The sequence below is a fragment of the Neomonachus schauinslandi genome, chromosome 1, assembly GCF_002201575.2.
Source record: "Neomonachus schauinslandi chromosome 1, ASM220157v2, whole genome shotgun sequence".
NCBI classification, from domain to species: Eukaryota; Metazoa; Chordata; class Mammalia; order Carnivora; family Phocidae; genus Neomonachus; species Neomonachus schauinslandi.
In genome coordinates this window covers 81,680,755-81,702,291 of record NC_058403.1, presented here as the reverse complement: position 1 = coordinate 81,702,291, position 21,537 = coordinate 81,680,755, and the positions used below count along the sequence as shown (strand labels likewise).

Genomic DNA, 21,537 nt, shown 5'->3' with positions numbered 1-21,537 from the left:
TAGGCTACTGGCCTGGCTGCAATGTAGAACATACCATGGAAGTGGTCAAGATGCAAGTAGGGAGACCACTTAGGAGGCTGCGGCACCGGACCGGCAAAGGTGATGGTGGCTATGACTTGAGGTACCAAGGGGGGAGGGCAGAAAGAAGAGGAAAGAAGTGTTCGGGAAACTGAATAAACCGCACCAGGTGACTGCCCAAATGAGGAAGGGGAAGTCATGTAGAGTGGTGTGGTGGGAAGACAGAAGATGTTCCAAGACGCCCAGACTTCTGGCATTATGGCTTTTATGGGCCACACTGTTGCCATCTGCTGGGTTAGGGAAGTCTGCAGGAAACGCAGCTTCACTACAGAACAAAGTCATGAGTTCAATTTCAGGCACATTAGTTTGGTAGCTGTGACACATCCACGTGGAGATGTCACGCGGGCAGTTGGATGTACTTGTAGCACATTCAAAAGAGTATGGCCTAGAAATAGAAATAGAAATTTGGAAGGGTCGGCAAAGCCCTAGGAGATGAAATGATCTAGAGAGTACACAGCAAGACAAGAAGCAGCTGGAAGATGTTTGAAAAGGTAAGAGGAGGACTCCAGAGCACAGGAAGACAACTAGCCTTGGACGGGACGAGGACAGATGCTGAGGCAGCGAACAGAAGTGCACTTCTTCTTCCTCTGTGAATCAAGATCATCAGCTGAGAATAGGTGGTTAGAGGGAGAGTCAGAGGCTGGAATGGAGCAAAGCAGGCTTGAGTTGGTCACTACACAGAATGAGAAAGAAAAGTGGCCAGGGAGCCCATGCGCCTGCCATGCAATGCTGAAAGCCCAGAGGCGGCCAGTTGCCACAAATTTCTGTCACTGCTCGGTCTTGCCACAGGCGTAAGGAAGACCAAGAGTTGAATTCATCCATGGTTGGTTCTGGCTGGTGAAGAACAGCTAGTAACAAGTGGTAACACTCAGGGGAGTAGGATCCTTTTAGTTATAATCTTATAGTTAAGCCACGGCTCAGAAACATTAAGTGACTCGTCGAAGATCCCTTGGTGAGTAAGTGGTAGTTGCTAAGACTGGAACCTGGATCCTTCTTGTACATGGGGGATCCGGGTATGTGCCACTCAAAGTATGATCTGTGGCCACATTCTGTGAACTGTCTTAACCAACCCCTGATGAGACAGGACTTTGCCCGTAAGTCAACTACACAACCCAAACAAACTGTTTCGTTCAACTGGTGTTATGTTTGGAAACCGTTCCCAACAGGATGAGAGAACTTACCCACTTGTGCCCTGGTAACACAACAAACATAAACTGTCAACATAAAGAAGTAAAATACCAACACAATAAAAAAAGCCAATCGCTTACAAAATTTGACTTTCAGTTTTTAACAACATACCATGTTGACATGCATGGAGGTCCTGTCGGCCTCACTATACACAGCCACGGACTGTATACCCATTTTTTTGGCTGTTCGTATCACCCTGCAGGCAATTTCTCCTCTGTTTGCAATAAGGAGTTTGGCAATGTTTCGTCCTGTTTAAAACACCATGAAAATCACACACAAATGTTACCAGAGAGCAAAGAATGAGAAAGCGAAATAACCATCTCATGATATGAACCAGCCGATAAACATTTGTTTTGGTAAAATCAACACAGCAGAGCCTCAAATAACCATTTTAACTAATATTAGTGCTTTTTCTTCTCTTCATTGAAATTCAAGATGCCCTCATTAACATCAACTCTTAAGTTATTCAGCTTTTTCAACTTTAAAATGAAAAGATGCTTTGATAATGCCAAAGGTCAAATTACAATAGCCCCAAACCCCCATCAGTAATTAATCTTTCATAAGTACTTATGCCTCAGGACCTGTGCTAAAAACTCACTCTGGACTTAAATCTTCACAATAATCCCACGAAGTAGATACTATTATTATCATATCAATCTTAAAGAAATTACAACTCAGAGATACAGCTTTCCTGAAATAATATAGCTAAAAGAAATGGTGGAGCCAGGATTGGAACCCAGGTCAGCTTCACTCCCGAATGTGAAGTCTCAGTCACTCTGCCCACCGCCTCTAGCCCGTACACATACACAGACATGCGAGGCTCTCTCGCAACGTAAGTGAGGACCAGGCCGGTACACTGGCGCTGGGGCCATGAGGACATTTGATTGTGTCACTATGTAAAATGCACTTCCATCATCACACATAAAGTGAATGTTCCCTGGCAGTTTACAATAATTATTTTTCTCAAAAAGTACGGTTATGTAACTTAAAACAAGGTCTTTCTGTGGGGATCGAGAGAGCCTGAGTTGTCGCAAGAGCTGCTGGGATGACGTATGCATGTGTGTCTTGTGGGGAGGAAGCTGCATCCAATCAACCACAAGTTACACTTAGATATGTTTCAGAGTTGGGAATTCCATGTAATATTTTATTTGACAACACATTCTACTACTTAACAGAACTGTTGTAAAGCACTGATTTAGACCATCACAGTTATGCCTTTGCAATTCACTGCACTAAGGATGATCAAAGAGGCAGAAATAACAACATACATTTAAATGTTCCCAATTATTTCTGTATATGTTTTAGACTCAACAAGAGAGATCTGACATAAAAAGAGGTAGAAACCATGACTCAATACTTACTAAGAAAATGATCATGAAAATCCCAAACTTCAAAAGTATATGAGAACTAATTCTACACACACAAATTAAGGAATTTAACATTTCACAATCTGAAGCAAAGCCAAGTAGAGCAGAAACTGTACCTGTGGTTGTTGCATACTTCATGGTTCTCTGCTTCCAAGTCCATCTCCTATCAAATGAATCCAAATGGAATTATAATTAAACAGGATACACAAGATCAGTTGTTGTTTCAAAAGAATCAAAAATTTTTAAGACTTGAAACCAAATCCAGATATGACCTTCGTTAAGCCTGAAGCCTACAAAGTGACTTAAGACTTTCTTTGTGGGAAGAAAATTCCTCTAGAAACCAGAAGTTACGGTGCTGGCTCTTTTTTCCCTGGCACGGCGTGTCCTTGAGATGGAGATGGATCACCTAACCTGCTCGTTCCAGAGGCTGGCATATGGCCACAGAGTCACCAACAATTAGAAGAAAGTCAAGGTGGGCGCCTGGGTGGCTCAGTTGGTTGAGCAACTGCCTTTGGCTCAGGTCATGATCCTGGAGTCCCGGGATCGAGTCCCGCATCGGGCTCCCTGCTCAGTAGGGAGTCTGCTTCTCCCTCTGACCCTCCTCCGTCTCATGCTCTCTCATTTCATTCTCTCTCTCAAATAAATAAAATCTTAAAAAAAAAAAAAAAAAGAAGAAGAAAGTCAAGGTACTTCAAGAACATCCAGCTTTTTCAAACTCTTTTGACTAGAACCCAAAGTAAAAACTATATTTGACTTCACAAGTTGTTCCACACACAAAACAGAAGTTTCGTGACAAAAGATTTTCCCTGCGTTTTGATACTCTCTGTTCTATTCCAGTTTACTAAATAAAATACGCTGGTCAAACTATGGCTTGAAAAATACCAATCTAGGGCGCCTGGGTGGCTCAGTTGGTTAAGTGACTGCCTTCGGCTCAGGTCATGATCCCGGAGTCCTGGGATCGAGTCCCGCATCGGGCTCCCTGCTCAGCGGGGAGTCTGCTTCTCCCTCTGCCCCTCCCCCCTCTCATGCTCTCTCTATCTCATTCTCTCTCTCAAATAAATAAATAAAATCTTTAAAAAAAAAAAGAAAAAGAAAAATACCGATCTAATTCAACCCCTGAAAACTGATAAGACAGGTTTGAACAATTAAGCCCAGAGAAGTAAAGAGAAGGAGTTGATCAAGGGCAGCAGAAAGAATGCTGGCTATGGGGCCAGAAAAGCCCCCACCGACCAGCTGTTGGTGACCCCAGGCAAGTCTCTTTACATCAGTGTTTCTCCAGGCTTTTTTCATTATGGCCCCCTAATGCAAAAACATGAATACTAAGATTTTGTAGGAGGGGTTGAGCCTTGGAGGGTATGGTAACTATGGTAACATCTAAGATTTTTTCCCTCTTTCAAGACCCAATTTTCACTTTACAACTCAGACTTCAGTGTCCTCACAGAAGACAGGAGACTCCAACAGGTGCTCTTGAAGATACTTTTCAGTTGTCAAAGTATATAATTTAAGCTGAGTCCTTGTATTAATAAGAAATGGAGAACCAGGGAGGCTAAACGACTTGTTTGAGGTGTCTTAACTAGGTAGAAGTTCATTAAGGTCTAAGACAATTTTTAAGTTCCATGATACCTATTGATACAGTAAGTTACAAAACTGTAACCGAGAGCTGACAGAAAGCAGGCCACATTCACTCTGGCAACAAAAAGTATAATGCCTATCAGGTGTCAGCTAAAAAGAATACACTGGGAAAACAACAAATTACAGAAGGAATTCCATCTTCGTCTTTTCCATCCATATCTGGAAGATTTGGCAAAACTATGGTTATAAAGAACTAACCATTTTAGATCATTTACAAAGCAGGTGATAAAAAGCATAATGTACATTAGATTCTATGCAACTATGTATGTGTAGCATGTATATGCTGTGTTTATAACTAGGTAACTGAACAGGACTAGCATTTCCCTGGGGTGGAGGTGCAGGAGGTGGGATTATACAGTGGGGCCGGCAGTCATTGGCCTCTGATGCACACTCAATCAGACCCTGACATCCATTAAGGGCTGGGGGGGGAAGACCCACAGCTATGGCACTTGAGTTCCACAAGACAGCTTCCTCAGGAGGTTATTGCTTTCCCACATCTTTCCAATTCCACTGACCTCACTCTCTTGATCTTTAAGGAGAAACGTCGTTTTTCCTTATCTTTAAAAGGTATCTTCTAGTTCATAGCATCCTCCTATTCTTCAGACAGGTTTTTGGTGTTTCTTTTTTTTATAAGATTCAAGGCCTGTCCTGCACAGACGGATCTATAAAATGGCTGCTTCTTGGTAAATCCAGCTTAAAACTCTGATTAAGTTTCAAGGCCACCGCTGAACTGAAGTTTTCTTCTGCCATTCTAGTCAAGACAGACAATCACATACATACACACCACTTAACATAATCCTCTATCCCAACCATGTTTTGATTGGGATATTCCATTTTTCACCATTATCTAAGCTACAACTTAAAACAATGGCTTAAAAAACAAAATTAAGAAGTTCCTTCCATGAGATAATTCCACCCTAATTCAAGATAACTTCTGTATCAGTTGATTCTCATTTCTAAAATCCCACCACCAGATTTCTTTTCTCTGAGTTACTAGAGAATCATTACAAGACATGTAACCACCCTCTATCATGGCAAGATTTGTAATTCCTTATGCCATTAACAACGCTAACATTTTCCAGGATCACAGGTACTTGAGAACAGTTCTATACACAGTCGGGAAGATTTGAGAGGGAGAGGGAAGAGAGGGAAATTGGGTCTGTGTAATCTCCAGAAGAGCCCTGGAAACCTAAGAAAAGAAAAATGAGGAGAAAGAGAGGAGCACTAACACTGCTTTTACCAACTGTCTTATTTTATACTCTGGGGCTAGTCCTAAAATTAAGTAACTGAAATCTAAATACCTCTACTCGTGGAAAACAAAAGCAAGCAAAAAACTTGACCCAAATGGAAGTCTGCAAAGGCTGCATTTATGGATTGATTCATATGCACAAGGTTGTTTGAGCCTCTTTCCATGCATTAATTCATTTAACTCACACAATCCTAGGTACTAATATTATCTCCTCTAGGAATAATATCATCACCTCCTCCTAGGTAAGTAAACTGAAGCACGGAGGCATTAACTTCCCAAAGTCGCTCACACAGCTAGTGAGTAGCAAAGCTGAGATCCCTGGCTTCTGACTGCAGTCTGAGCGCCCTTCAGCCCTAAGCTATGCCGTCTTTCCAGAACGGAGAAGGAGGTGAGGAGGAGAAAGGTGAAGAAGCAAAGCAAGTTAGGGAAGCCTGCTACCTGGAAACCTGAGGGTGCCAAAGTTATTGTCATTGAAGCTTACGGTCACAATTTGAAACTGATCTGGAGTCAGGTTAGTTAACTTGCCTCCAAGAACTTTTGACAAAACAGCCTCTCGGCCCTCTGGAAGATAAATTTGCTTTTCTTAACCTGATCCATTCCAACAATGAAAAAGAACTCCAAGAATCTCTGAACTGGACACTTGACCGGGGCTAGCCGAACCAAAAGGCGCTTGAGGGCGTCCTGGCTCCATTTCTTACTACGTGTGTAAACTTGGGCAAGTCGCTGACCTGTCTGGGCTTCACCAGAGCCGGGGTTTATCAACACTCCCACGCAGGGAACGCAGTGAAAGCACCAGGTTAACTGCAGCAGCTGAGCCGGCGTCGCTCTCGCCGCGACAGTGAGGGCAGCGTGGATGCGGCCGACCCAGCTCCACCCCTCCCCCACGCCTCAAAAATGGAAAAACAGAGGCAGGCGGCTGCGGGGTGGATATGGGAAAAGGGGAGGAAAAGGAAGGGTCGGGTGTGAAGATGTCTCCCTCCCGATGCCAAGACTGAAAGCAGAACACCCCGAAAGGGGCCGGGATTTTCCTTCCGTCCTCCCTTGGTCCCGCCCCACCCCCTCCACCCTCGGCCCCTGCGCCCCTCTCGCGGCGTGCAGGAGCCCATTTACCACCAGCCCTGCCCGCCCCCGGTCCCAGACACAGATCCATCGTTCCTCCACCTCACGATACCTAGGCGGCAGCAGCAGGCTCGGGACTCGCAGCCACCGGTTCCTCTCCGCCGCCACTAGCAGCACCGACACCGCAGAGGCTGCGGCCATGTCCCCACAACACGGTCCCTCTCCGACTCCTTGGTACACCAGCGGCTTCCCCCTCGCTGCAAAACCTTGCCTCCGCTCCGCAAGCCTGTTGTCCTCCACGGGCCACCGTCCAGGTCTGAGTCTCGCTCTAGGCCTCTCTGGCGTGTGTGGCGGGGGGGGGGGGGGGGGGGGGCGAAGGACGTCTCCATCAAAACCAATCAAAGGACAGAGCGGGGCGTCGGGGGCGACGATTGGCCAATCGGCCACGAACCCGCGGGCGTGTGGTCCCTGCTTCTTCGGGCCCCCTGGGTGTGGCGCCTGCGGAACGCAGGGTCCGCCCTCACCTTCCTTAGCACCTGTGGGTCCTGGGTTGCTGTGCCCTCTACTGGCCCGCTGGGTTCCTTCGTTCTCTTCGCGCTTTAAGGAGAACCCGCCTCCTGACCTTTCTCATTAAAGGCTGGAGACAGTGGTGCAGGCGGAGTCCTGGGGGAAAAGTCAAATGGGATGAAGAGCAAAACACAGATTTTCTAGTGTTCTCAAGAAAGGAGAAAATAAAAAAACCTGAAATAAATAACTAAAATAAAATTTTAAAAAGTTAAAACTACCCGAGTTTTTTAAAAGAGTGTTTTAGTTGAGGGGCACCTAGGTGGCTCAGTGGGTTAAGCTTCCGATTCTTGATTTTGGCTCAGGTCATGATCTCAGTCTCAGCCCAGGGTGGGGCTCTTTGCTCAGCCCGAAGTTTGCTTGAGATTCTCTCTTCTTTTCCCCCTACCCGCTCCTGTCCTTTGGGAGTGCTCTCTCTCTCTCTCTCTAATAATAATAATAATAAATAAAAATAAATAAGTGTTTTAGTGCACTATTGGGAAATAGAGGAAGTCAAACCGAAATTGCAAAATATCTAGAAAATAAAAACACTGAAAACACTACATACAGATGCTTATTTGGACATAGTTAAAGCAGGGTTGATAAGCAAATTCATAATGGAAGTAAAATAATCATCCAATTCAAGGGCTAAAAAACGCAAAAATAAACATAAGGAAAGCAGAATAAAGAAATTAGTAACAATAAAAGAAGAAATTAATGAGTTAAGAAAACTAATACTAAAGAACTAATAAATCCAGAGGTTTAGAAAAGAAATTAATAATGTAGTTAACTAATTTAATAAAAGTAAATGGAGAAAAAGGCACACTTGTCATGATAAAAAAAATAAGTGGAGAAAAGTCACAGATACAGAAAACAAATTATAGATTTGTAGGAGACTAATTTTGCTCAACTGTAAGCAAAGAAATTTGAAAACTTGGATGAAATGGAAGATGTTACAAGAAATGATTCACTGTTCATATAATTAATTAATATCTTAGTAGTTTAAAAGAAAAAATCTTATGTTCATAGATGCTTAACAGGTCATTAGTAAAATTCAACATACATTCTAGATTTTAAGACTCAATAATTCAAGAAGTGGTATTAGAACAAGTGGCTAGCTCTCTGGGGAATAAAGTTGAATCCTTACTTCTCATACCTAAAATCAAAATAAGTTCTAAAAGAATAAGAGATTAATATAAAAGATGGAAGCATAAAAGAGGCTAGAAAACATCATGGGAGATCTTAAAAGAGGGAAGGTTTTTCTAAGTGTAACACAGTGCTTAAACTATAAAAGAAAATTAATCAAATTCAGTTTTTTTAACTCTGCCCAGCAAAACATACATAGGAAAAAACAAACAGTAAACTGGGAATAATTTTATAACTCTTATCACAGATGAAGGGCTACCTTCTTTAATATATAAGTAACTCCCACAAATCAATAAGAAAAAAAGCACTGTAATGCAAGAGAAAATTGGGGCCTGATTTTAGATTGCACCTGGGAAGCTTCCAGGAGGGTTACAAACCAACAGGTTGATAGGTAAAATACATAAAGAATTCATACAACTCAATAGCAAAAAATAGGGACGCCTGGGTGGCTCAGTCAGTTAAGTGTTTGCTGTTGGCTCAGGTCATGATCCCAGGGTCCTGGGATCGAGTCCCACATCGGGCTCCTTGTTCAGCAGGGAGCCTGCTTCTCCCTACTGCTCCCCCTGCTCGTGCTCTCTCTCTCTCTCCTTCTCTCTGACAAATAAATAAATGAAAATTAAAAAAAAATAAAATAAAATGAAGTGATGCATGCTGTTCATTAATTATAAAAAATAGCAAAAACCAAATAACCCAACCTAAAATGATCAAAGGACCAGAATAGACATTTTTCCAAAGAAGACATACAAATATCAAACAGCTATGTGAAAAGGTGCTCAATATCACTAATCATCAGGGAAATACAAATCAAAACCACAATGAGATATCACTTCACACCCGTTGGGATGGCTACCATCAGAAAGACAAAAGATCACAAATGTTGGTGGGCATGTAGACAGAAGGGAGCACTTGTATACTGTTGGTGGGAATGTAAAATAGCCATTATGGGAACCAGTATGGAGGAGGCTTAGAAAATTAAAAATAGGGGCGCCTGGGTGGCTCAGTCGTTAAGCGTCTGCCTTGGGCTCAGGTCATGGTCCCAGGGTCCTGGGATCGAGCCCCGCATCGGGCTCCCTGCTCTGCAGGAAGCCTGCTTCTCCCTCTCCTACTCCCCCTGCTTGTGTTCCCTCTCTCGCTATGTTTCTCTCTGTCAAATAAATAAAATCTTTAAAAAAAAAAAAAAGAAAGAAAATTAAAAATAGAACTACCATATGAGCCAGCAATCCCACTTCGGTATATATCCGAAAGAAAGGAAATCAGTACCTTGTAGAGATACCTGCAACTTCCACCCTCATTGCAGCATTATTCACAATAGCCAAGATGTGGAAACCACCTAGGTGTCCATCGACTGGATGAACCAAGAAGATGCAGTATAAATGTACACAATGAAATAATATTCATCTATGAGAAAGAAATCCTGCCATTTACGACAACATGGATGAACCTGGAAAGACATTATGCTAAGTAAAATTAGCCAGATAGAGAAAGACAAATACCATTTTAGAAAAACTGTTCAGTAGTTTCTTATAAATTTAAACATTTAACTGCCCAGAGGCTTGGCAAATTTTCTGTAAAAGGGAAGATAGTAAATATTCTAAGTTTTGTGGACCTGTTTCTATTACAACTATTCAACTCTGCTGTTGTAAAGCAGCTGTAGACAATACATAAACAAATGGGCATGGCTGTGCTCCACAAAACGTTATTTACAAAAACAGGTGGCCCAAGCATGAGCTGTAATTTATTGACCTCTGTCCTATTATCCATTTTACGACTGACTTCATTACTTAGTAGTTTTGACAGAATTCAGCTCAACATGGGCAATTCTGGATATGTGGTAACAGTGTCCAGAAGTCAAGTGTTCCGGGACCCAGTAACATGCCATGAGCTGTATCTTTTTTTTTTTTTTAAAGGTTTTATTTATTTATTTGCGAGAGAGAATGAGAGACAGAGAGCACGAGAGGGAGGAGGGTCAGAGGGAGAAGCAGACTCCCCGCCGAGCAGGGAGCCCGATGCAGGACTGGATCCCAGGACTCCAGGATCATGACCTGAGCCGAAGGCAGTCGCTTAACCGACTGAGCCACCCAGGTGCCCCCACGAGCTGTATCTTAAAGGGCATCTATTTCTCTGCCGCAAATGGCATGGCCTCCAGAATACTCAGGGCCTGTGTTATCATTCTCCCACTGGAGTTTGCCAGAAATTCCATACCTTACCTTTACCCACCACTGATACCTCCAATGAGGTTTGCCTGATGGTGTAGCTCAAGCAGCAGAGCTGATTGCATTACAGCCTGGAGTTGCTGTACTGCCCTCTCCCGCTTGGGCCTCACCCAAAACTGATAGTTTTCTATGTCCCCCGGTAAATGGGCCAGAGGAAATTTTCCTAACTGTGGAATGTTGCCTCTAGACCCTAAAAAGGCCTACCTGGTTCTATGGCTTCTTCTTTGTGGAAAGGATGCAAGATGCAAACTATCTGTATTTTATTTTGGAGGGGATATCTGGCATGCCTCTGACCCCCTGCGTCCCTAATCTTCATCAGGTTTGCCTCCTACTTCCTGGAATACACATGTCTTGGCAAGGCTTCCAACATAATAATTGCTTTGTGCTTGTCCTGTCTAATTAGCATAATATCATCTAAGTAATGGTTCAGTGTGATGTCCTGTGGGGTATCTGTGTGGTCCAGATCTCTTTGGATTATATTATGACAAAGAGTTAACAAATCCTGAGGCAAAGCTATCAGTTAACACTGTAGAGCAATAAGCCAACAACCAGCCTTGGTGAAAAGGCAAGTCTGCCTCAGCAGCAGCTGGTCAATAGACTGTTAGCACCAGAGGTTGAGGGGCTGCTCTCCTGGTGAGGTGCTATACTTGGGGCAGAGTTGGTAGCAGGCTGGAAAGGGCCCTGTCCTCATTACCTTTTGTATAGTTCCCTATTAAGCCACTTTTTTTAGTGTACATACTGGAATTTATTTACCTGAATTGTCCCCAAAAAGTAAACCAGTAATTCAACCTTGACAATGGACCCGGAGTAGCCAGCATCCAAGATGGCCCCCATTGATTTCCACCTCTTCTGGTCTTCATTCCCACATTATACCAGAGATGGTTGGTGTGACCAATAGAATTCAACACAAGTGATGGTATGTAACCTTTGTGAATAGGTGGCCAGTCTCTCTCTCTCTCTCGAATCACTCACCTGGGGAAAGTCAGCTGTCATGTTGTGAGCATTCCTATAGATATGCCACATGATGTGAACTTGGAAGCAGATCCTTCAGCTCCAGTTGCACTTTCAGATGACTACAGCTCTTGCCAACAGCTTAACTGCCTCCTAGTAAGAGACCCTGAACCAGAACCACCCAGCAAATTGCTCCAGGATTTCTGACCCTCAGAAACTGCGTGAGATCATAAATGTGTGTTGTTTTAAGCGGCTAAGTTTTCAGTTAACTTGTTATATAGCTGTACAGGACTAATACAGTGAATACAGGACTTCTTCTTATTTATCTCAGCCCCTACCAGAGTATCAGGCATTTAGTAAGTCCTTAATTGATGTTGGTTGAATGAATGAATAAATGGATGGATAAACTGGCAGCACTTAAGTAAACCAGTAATCTAGTCAATTAGTCTGGTCTAAGAGTTGGGAGATTTCATTTATAACTTTAATGTGGTTTCCTTCTCAAAAATTCAGATTCTCTCAAATAGGTCTTCCTAGCTAGTAATAAAGTGGCAGTAGAGAATAGAACAAAATGAACTATAGAAAGATGATTTAATGTATTGATTCAAGCAACAACCTCCACTACGTTGGTAAACAAAAATTTTTATAGCACAAAAATCGAATTATAAGACACTAATGACATAAATTCACCTCCAAAATAAAGTTTTTTATTACAAAAACTTTTAATACAATTCAATACTCTATTAAGACTAAACTGAGGACCTTGCTAACCCTATTGACTCATAAGAGAACAAGTCAGGAAAGTCAACATGTCCTCTAGGGTGACCTGAATTATTCCTTTCCTAAAGAATGCTAGGGGTATGTGGTCTTTTCTGTTAGAAGACTCAGCTCCTTCCTTTAGCTGTAAAAACAGGCAGGAGTACGATTCTTGGCAGGTTGCTCTACAGAATAAAGTGAATTTTAGAATAGAAAAGGTGGCTATAACAGTGCAGAAGAAGCAAGTTACCACAAGGGGGGGATCTACATTCAAGAAAGAAAAGTTGGTTGGCGGTTGGAAGATTTCTCTATTTTCAAAGAAATAAAAAATGACCTGAGAAGTTTCCTCCATTCCTTCATCTTTAGAGCCACCGAGAGCCACTTTAGAGCCACACAATCCCATACAAATGAGAAACCCTTGTTTTATAGAGCCCCTCAGTCTCCTTCAAGGAGGCAGAGAACTTTACTAAAGATCAGCTCTTTCACTCCCCACCAAGTCCTCCTTTCGTGTCTCCTAATCTCTCATGATTCTGGAGAAATTCATTTTCTCTGTGAAAAAGGAGCTTGTGCTGGTGTGAGGCTTCAGGCAGCACTTAGTGTCACCGCTGCCGTGGCAAGTCCAGAGCTCTTGCTACCAGACCAACTGGCAGTCAAATTCTGGCTCTGCCACTTGCGAGCTGGTTGACATGGAGGTGATTAATTTCCTCAAGTCTGACTTTATTCATCTATAAGTTGTGAGAATTATATGGGATGGATCTAAACTTAGCCTAGTGTCTGGCATAGATGTGTACAAAAATTAAGGGCTATTGTTTCTTGCTGATTAGTGAATTGTGTTGTCCATAGCCATTGAATTCTTAGTCTCTAGTGATTCTGCAGGAGGAGTCATCAAGAGTATAAGTTGATTTGTTCCTCTTGTTGGTGTCACATCAAACCTAGACAACCTGTGATATGGTGGGTTTTTTGATGATTTTTTTTTAATTAAAGTGGAAGAAGAGGCAAGTAGGTCATCAGACATATGTATATCATAGAAGACATGGATAGTAAAAGCACTAGAAGTCCATTTTATAGACAAAGCTGAGGCATTTTTTTAATGGGAAAGATGAAGGATAAAATAACATCCCCAATGTACATAGGTAGCGTTAATTACAATTGACATTTTAGTTTATAGTTTAGTTTTAGTTTGGCATATATTATGTTAATTTAACATATCTCAAATGTTGACTTAGAATGGTTAAAATATTTTGAAGGAAATTTTCTCTGTGAAACAGAGGAATTTACTCTGAAACAGCTCACTAGGCCTTTCATAAAATGAACAAAAAATATGCAGAAATTGATTTGCTGCTTGACCTTCAATCAGAAATGACTTGGGTTTTGTGAAAGATAGTAGTTTACATCGCTGGAAGGATTAATTCTAAGGGAAGTCCCCAACATCCTGGAACCGATGAAAGGATTCTCTAAACCCCATTGTTTTCTTTTCCCCAGGGCACCAATTAGATTCTCTGGTATCCAGATGATTCGGGTCTTAGGCGGAGTCCATAGACAATCAAACCCACAGCGCAGAGACCAAGCACAATGGCCCCAATCACAGGAAGCACAATTGTGTAGTCAGACGAACACTCGTCCACTAAGAGAGAGAGAGAGAGAAAATACAATATAGTGGGTAACGTTTGGTGAGGACAGACCAGAAAGCAGACTAGAGTGGGAAGGATATGACTGTTTTTTTTTTTTTAATTGGAGTATAGTTGACACACAACGCACCTTGAGTTTTAATTCCACCCCTAACTGTGTGAACTGGGATGAGTTATTGAACCTTGCAATTTCCTCATTCATAAAGTAAGCAAATAATATATAAAATCGTTGAAGGATTAAATAAGATAAACTTATCTTCTCAGCAATTATTAGTTATTTAATAATTGTTAGACCCATTTTCTTCCAGGTGTGTTCTCTGCAAAGTAGAACGTGTTTACATAAAAGAGACTGTCGTTAGATTACACATGATCTCTTGAAAACATGTGATGTTTATCCATGTTTTCAAAAATGTAAAACATTTTTGCTATACTTAATGTTCTTTTTTATTGCTTTTAATGAGCTAAAAATATTAGGAAACAGACCTAAATATTCATGAGAGCTTAAAAATGAAAGTTTATAAATTTGTCAAAACTTTTTTCTTTATTTCATTAGAGTGCTTATTCAGTTCATTTAAAATATAATCAGTCTCAACTGGAGAAAGATGGAGAGCCCTGAGGAAACAAGGGAATGTGACTGAACACAAATAAGTAGAGAACTATATCTATATCTTATTCAAGGATAGATAAGAGCCAATAGATGAATGGATAAAGAAGATGCGGTATACACACATGATGGAATATTATGCAGCCATAAAAAGGATGAGATCTTGCCGTTTGCAACAACATGGATGGACCTAGAGGGTATTATGCTCAGTGAAATAAGTCAGACTGAGAAAGACAAATACCATATGATTTTCATTCATATGTGGAATCTAAAACAAAACAAAACAAAACAAATGAATAAACAAATAAAAAACAGAATCAGACCTATAAATAAGGAGAACAAATTGATGGTTGCCAGAGGGAAGGGGGCTGGGGGGCTGGGCAAAACAGGTGAAGAGGAGTGGGAGATACAGGTTTCCAGGTATGGAATGAATAAGTCACAGGGCTGAAAGGCACAGCACAGGGAATAGAGTCAATGATATTATAATAGTATGGTGACAGATGGGAGCTACACTTGTGGTGAGCATAACATAACCTACAGAGAAGTTGAATCACTATGTTGTACACCTGAAACTACTGTAACACTGTGCATCAATTCGAATTAAAAAAAAAAAAGAAAAATCTCCAGTATATGTTAAGGGGGAAAAAGCAATGCAAAGAAAAAATGAATATAGTACTACAATGTTTTGTGTAAACAAAGAAGAAGTGAAGATATATTTGCTTGCATTTACTTAAAGAAAACCTGGAAGGATAAGAATGCATGATAAACCAGTAAAAGTAATTGCCTATGGGTGGCAAGGTGAGGGCAAGGATTTGTAAGGTAAAGCTCCATATCATCTTAGTTTTAAACCACATGCAAAGAAAAATTTTAATCAAAATTTCAAATATTTGAATAATATTTTATAAGAAAAAGAAAAAGGATAAATAAGAGAATGTATGCATGAGATCCTTGCATAAACCAATATCAAAATGAACCAAGGATCAATTTTCACCTGAGGTCAGAGAAAAAAGAATCAGGAAGGACCAGGGGAAAGGGAATGATAGAGACTCCAGGAAACAACAAATCTGTACAAGACAGGAACTGTGCTTGTCCTACACTATTTGACATGGCAGTGGACAATATTTTCATAATTATAATACTATATACCTTATTAATTTAGCAAAAAAACAGTGATATAACCATAAAAGGAATGGTGTAAGAATGAAATCCTTATCTGCCATAATAAGTAGTTTAAAGCTGATATATTAAGAGGTAAGAAAGCTTTTTAACATTTTTAAAAAGAATTTTTGAGATAGTTACCATAAGAAATTATTAAAATTAGTTAAAAGTACTTTGTCTCTTAGAGGAAGGACAGGGAAATGTTGCTTTTCATGATAAGCCCTTTTGGAGTATACAATTTTGTTACTATATATGTTTTAAAGATTTATTTACTTATTTTAGAGAGAGAAAGAGCACACGCATATGAGGTGGGGGAAGGGCAGAGGGAGAGAGAATCTCAAGCAGACTTCCCGCTGAACACAGAGCCCCACACAGGGCTCGATCCCACGACCCTGAGATCATGACCTGAGCCGAAATCAAGAGTTGGACACTTAACTGACTGAGCCACCCAGGGGCCCCTATTACATATACATATCAATAAATGTGTATTTCTTAGATAAAAAAGAACATTGACAAATTAAGAAGTTAATTTGATTAAAATGATTTGAAAAAATACAAAAATATTAAAACAAAATGTAAAACACATACCCTAAAGTAATTCCACCAGGAACTTACACTAACGATGTATTCATGTAATTACACAAAGAAATGTTACAATAATCTCATTTTATGAGAACGAAGTGGACAACCTTGATATCCATCCGGAATTTTAAATGGCATATCCATACAATAGAATATAAAGTAGACACTTCAAAGAATGTGGTAGATCTCAGTGTGCTGACAGAGAGGTTCGCTAAGATCTGCAGAGGGTTGTGTGAACCCAAACAAAGGTTCATGTGTGCCTGAAGGGAAAAGAGGCAAGGTGCTGGGGAAGGGGTGGGGTGGGCATAGAGAGCAACTTTTACTCTCCATATAGTTTTATACTATTTAATGTCACGTTGCTTACATGTTTTTAAAATGTAGAAAAGTACACAAAGAAAATAATTATTTAATCACCGCAGTCCTTCCACTTGAATGAATCACCGCAAACCTTGAAGGCATTTGCTTCCTCTGTACATATGCGTGCTCATGTGTATGTTTAAAGAAACATTATTCTATTTTTTTTAAATGGTATTTTCTCGTTATAGATAATTACGATGATTTACGAAAGCTCACAAAAAAGTAAAAACTGTAGGAGAGGAAGAAATTTCTTCTTTCTTCCAAGATTCTTCCAACTGGTTTAAGAATTACTGATTAGTAGGAGAAAAAAACCTAAGTTTTATTATGTGTGCACAAAGGGCCAATGATGAAATTGACACCCAAAGAAAGGACCAAGGCAGGCAGTTTTGATACATTTTAGACGAAAGAGAACATATTTGGGAGGAACTGACAGGATAAAGAAAACAGATGTTGGGAGTTTCAATTAACAAAAATAAGTGGAATTTAGGTTGAGATGGCAGATCAGTAAAAAGTAACAGGGTTTGTTTCTATAGCTTTCTTGGCTTTAAAGATCCTTTCTCGGGTGATAAGGATGTCTTTTTACTTCTTAGTACAGGGAGGGTAGCTTTCATATGGGAGATTTATTTCCTGCTTTCAGGGTGACAGAGGAGGATCTAAGAATGTCCTTGTTTCCCAAGAAGCTTCAATTCAAAATAATCAATATGCCGTTGTGGTACATTTTGAGCCACCCTCCCTTGGGCCCCTTACAAAACCAATCACCTGAAAACCACCCACCCAGAAATTATCCTTGCTAAAACATGAACCAATATAACTTCAGGCATCTTTCTTTACAACTACAAGGACAGATGGGTAGAAAAATAAATACAAGTACTTGTATTAATATAGGATCATGCAAGTGCTATTTTACCAAAATTGCTGATTTTCGTTTAACTTGATTTCATAGAAGAAAAAAAGCTAAAACAAAACTGGGACAGCTACCAAACTTCAAATAAATGTATCTTTGTCACAAGAAGTATTGTTTCATAAAAGATCCCTTTAAGGTTCAAAAAAGAGATTATAAATACACACTAAAGGATTATGAAATGCATTAAGAGGGTTATGAAGTAAATGACAGACATTCTGTGTTTTCTAAACTCTGTTTCCAATTTAGACATTATCTATTGATACTGTTTTGAAAGATGAGCACGAGCAGTTTCCCTTCTATCTCTCTTCTTCCCAACTCAAATTTTGAATAGACATGTTATTTTTTTAATCATTGTTTGGGTTTACATTATTTCAATTCTATTTGATAACTGTCATTCCTATGGTTAAAAAAAATTTGTTTCAAATATATAACACATTCACAATTCAAAGTCAAAATACTACAAAATGCTGTACATTGGGAAGTTCCACTTTCACCCTTGTCCCATCTCAGTGCCCCCTGTCATAACCATTTGGCTTTTTATATATATTTCCAATGTTTCAGATATAAGCAAAATGAAAATATATTTTTCCCTCCTTCTCTCACTATTATTGTACATTATGCTTTTTTCATTTAACAATACGTTTTGAAGATTTTATTTATTTTAGAGAGAGTGCAAGTGGAGGGAGGGGCAGAGGGGGAGGAAGAGGGAGAGGGAGAGAGAATCTTGAACAGACTCTGTGCTGAGGGTGGAGTCAGGCCGGGCTCAATCACCACCCTTAGATCATGACCAGGGCTGAAACCAAGAGTCTGATGCTTAAACAACTGAGCCACCCAGGTGCCCCAACAATATATTTTGGGTAACTTTCCTATACATACATAAATAGGTATGTTCTCAATCTTACTTATAACTGTATTCTGTTGTGGGATGTATCTGTCCCAGACTGATGGACACTTCGTTTTCAGTCTTTTGCTATTACAAATGATGCTGTCATGAATAACCATGTACATATATCATTTCATATACAAGAAGGTGTAACTGTATGATAGATTTACAGACCCATAGTTGTTTAATGCTTTTTATATTTAACTATTTAAATAGATAAAATGCCTTTTTAAAATGTGGCTTCTCTATTTCTGAGAAAGATTTGTTTATATCCTTGTTTATAACGTGGCTTCTCTCTGATCTTACCCAATTTCATGGTCAAGCACTATCTTGAAGAAGAGCTCATTGGGGTGTTGTATCCTTTGAATTATTTCATGTTTGAGGTTATCTGCCTATTACCTTAATAAATAATATTTTGGGGTCACACTTTCTATCCCTTAGGATTTTGTAGACATCGGTCTATTATTTGCTGGCTTTAAATGTTATTGTAGAAATCTGAGGCCAACTTTAACTTTCCCCTTTATGGGTGATTTGCTCTTTTGAGAGGGGAGGGAGAATTCATATGTCTAAAGAGTTCTTTATCTTTAAAGTTCTATAGCTTAGTTTGGATGTGTCTTAATGCTAAGCTTTCTGTGTCAGTTTTTTTTCCTGGTACACACTATGCTCTTTCAATGTGCAACTTCAATTATTTGTCTTAAGGAAAATCTCTGAAACCATCACATTTATCTTCCTTCTGTTTTTGAACTCTCTACGTCAGGGGCACCAATTATCCTTAGGTTAGCTGATCTGAATATCTTCCATACCTAACAGCTGCCCTATAATGTCATAATCTTAATTTTTATCTGCATCAACTGCTTATTTCTCTATGAAGATAATTCACCTTTCAGCTCTATCGATTCTTCCTCTTACTATTTCTATATATTATTGGGTGTTGCTTTGATACTCAATTTGTTCACCTGCAGGAGTGAAATCTCCCATTCACCTCACTCTTTCATTATAACATTTCATCCATGAGCTCTGGTTATTTGGAATTCACACTTTTATTTTATTTTTAAGTAATCTCTACACCCAATGTGGGGCTCGAACTTACAAACCCAAGATCAAGAGTTGCATGCTCCACCGACTGAACCAGCAAGGCACAACCCTCATCTTGCTCGTTCTTGAGCATCTCATCCATGACATTCTGTTTCCTTTAATATCATTTGGGTAAATTAGGGCCTTTCTTCCCACCATGTCTGAGATCAGTTAAAAATTAAGAATCAGTACTGCAGAATAAATTATAACCATTTTAACAGTTTACTCTATTAGGCAAAACCAAAATTCAGGCACACATTTATACACATTTGTTAATCAATGTCTTGTCTGTTTTGTAATTCATATGTAATTCTTTAATCACAACATATTTGTGAAAACCTAAAAACAACAAAAACTCTCAACAACACAATAATTAAGTAAATTATTATATAATGTTGATAGCGTATTCATAGCAGCCGTAGTAATGACACTTTGCACCTTTAATAGCATGGAGAAATGCTTATGATGCACAGGTAACAAAGGATTCCAAATTGTGTACTCTGTATGCTCCAGTTTTGTAAAACAATATTCATGCCAGGGAAATACATCAGAATTAACAATGGATAGGTTATCTCCAAGTGGGCGTTCGTGAAGGTTTCTATTATCTCTGGGTGGGTTGCAGAGGGAGGGGTGAATTCAGGATGCTCTACCCTCGGCAGAAGAGAAAACTGGAGTTGAAACCCGCTGGACGGGCAAGCAGCAGGTGCACTAAACGCAAGGGGCAAGCGCAGCCCGCCGCAGAGGCCCCCCGAAGGGCTGCCCGGGGGTGGGGGTGGCCCCAGAAAGCGACCTGCAGCACTCTGCAGTAAGCCTGGGACCCCTGAAACTGCAGCCGTGAGACTAGGACTCGGAGGCAGCACCAGAGGAACCCAGGGCCGGAGGAGGCTACTTCCCGACCAGCAGCTCGTGACAGTCGCAATCCGGGACCCTCCCCGGAAGTCACTGCAGAAAGTGGGCAGAACTGTGGGGCAGGAACGCATCCGGGCTTTAGGTACTAGTCTTCCAAATGAAACCTTTGCTCTTTTTGCTTACTAGAATGTTAATTCACGGTAATTTAAAAGGTAATTGGCGGCGGGGATGGGTGGGGGGGGGGGGTAGATAACAGGACTCTAAGCAGCAGCTGTCACTCCAAAGAACTCACTGAAGATGGTAGAAAGGAAAATTGAACTTATGTGAACTGCCTTATCCCCCTCTTCTTGATTTTAACTCCGCGTCTTTTCCCATGGAAATTCCCCCACACTAGAAGAGTAATCTTCCTTTAGTCATTCTACAGGCTGGTCAGTGGCACGGTGAATAAACAACTCATGCTCTGCGGTATAGAAGCTCTTGAGTACACTTCAGGCGGAGCTGGAAACGGGAGGGGGAGCGGGGTATTTGTGAATGCCTACTGGGGGGCCTGCTGGAGATGGAGAGAGATGGCATCTCTCCAAAAGCCAACCCTCGCTGGCAAACCTGAGTCCCTCTGGGGAACATCGGGTCCTCACAGCCTAGATTATCATCAAAATCTCCTGTTGTAAGGGGGAAACAGGAATGTCCTGACACCCCAAACGTCTTAGGGGCTCTTGAAGCTCTCTTGAAGCTGCTGTGTGCCCTCCCCACCCCCTCACTTCTGAGAAAGTGGAGAGAGCTAAAATCCTTCCAGGGAAAGCCAGAACATGCCCTAGATAAGCAGTGGTTATAGAGCTGTTGCCAAGTTTCATAAACTTCCTGTTAAAAAACAAAACAAAACAAAACACCAAAAAACCAAAAGACAATGAATGGCACCTCTGGCAAATACAGAAAAACAAGAACACTTCTGTTAGTAAAAGCAATTAAAAACATCCAGAAGCCCTTTACCCTCCCTTTTCTCCGAAATAAAAACCTCAATTCTCCTATTTACTTTTTTTTTTTAACGTAGGCTCCGCACTCACTGAGGAGTCCAAGGCTGGGCTTGAACTCGGGACCCTGAGGTCAAGATCTGAGGTGAGATCTAGAGTCACGGGCTCAACAGACTGAGCCATCCAGGTGTCTCAATTCTCCTCTTTAAACAATGTAATAGAAAAGCATGAATAACATTCCAAGCCATATTTGATAGAATTTTTCCTCCACATACCACTCTTTCCCAATCAGGAATCTCCTGGTTTATGATTTTTTTGTAATGTTTGCTTAAGAGGAAAGTGGTAATAATC

The 21,537-nt window shown here is 40.7% G+C and overlaps 2 protein-coding genes across 2 annotated transcripts in view; both read right to left on the bottom strand.

Moving 5' to 3' along the window:
- The window catches only part of MCCC1 (methylcrotonyl-CoA carboxylase subunit 1), a 59,202-nt gene extending 52,285 nt beyond the window's left edge, over positions 1–6,917 (bottom strand). The window contains exons 1-3 of the mRNA XM_021692447.1: positions 6,686–6,917; positions 2,750–2,796; positions 1,378–1,514 (exon numbers count right to left, since the gene is read on the bottom strand). Coding sequence (XP_021548122.1) covers positions 1,378–1,514; positions 2,750–2,796; positions 6,686–6,774 — 273 coding nt within the window. The 5' untranslated portion in view covers positions 6,775–6,917. The remainder of the gene's footprint in view (positions 1–1,377; positions 1,515–2,749; positions 2,797–6,685) is intronic.
- Positions 6,918–13,590: 6,673 nt separating this feature from the next.
- Positions 13,591–21,537, bottom strand: part of LAMP3 (lysosomal associated membrane protein 3) — a 31,586-nt gene continuing 23,639 nt past the window's right edge. The window contains exon 6 of the mRNA XM_021692568.1: positions 13,591–13,803. Within this exon, the coding sequence (XP_021548243.1) occupies positions 13,670–13,803 (134 nt within the window). The 3' untranslated portion in view covers positions 13,591–13,669. The remainder of the gene's footprint in view (positions 13,804–21,537) is intronic.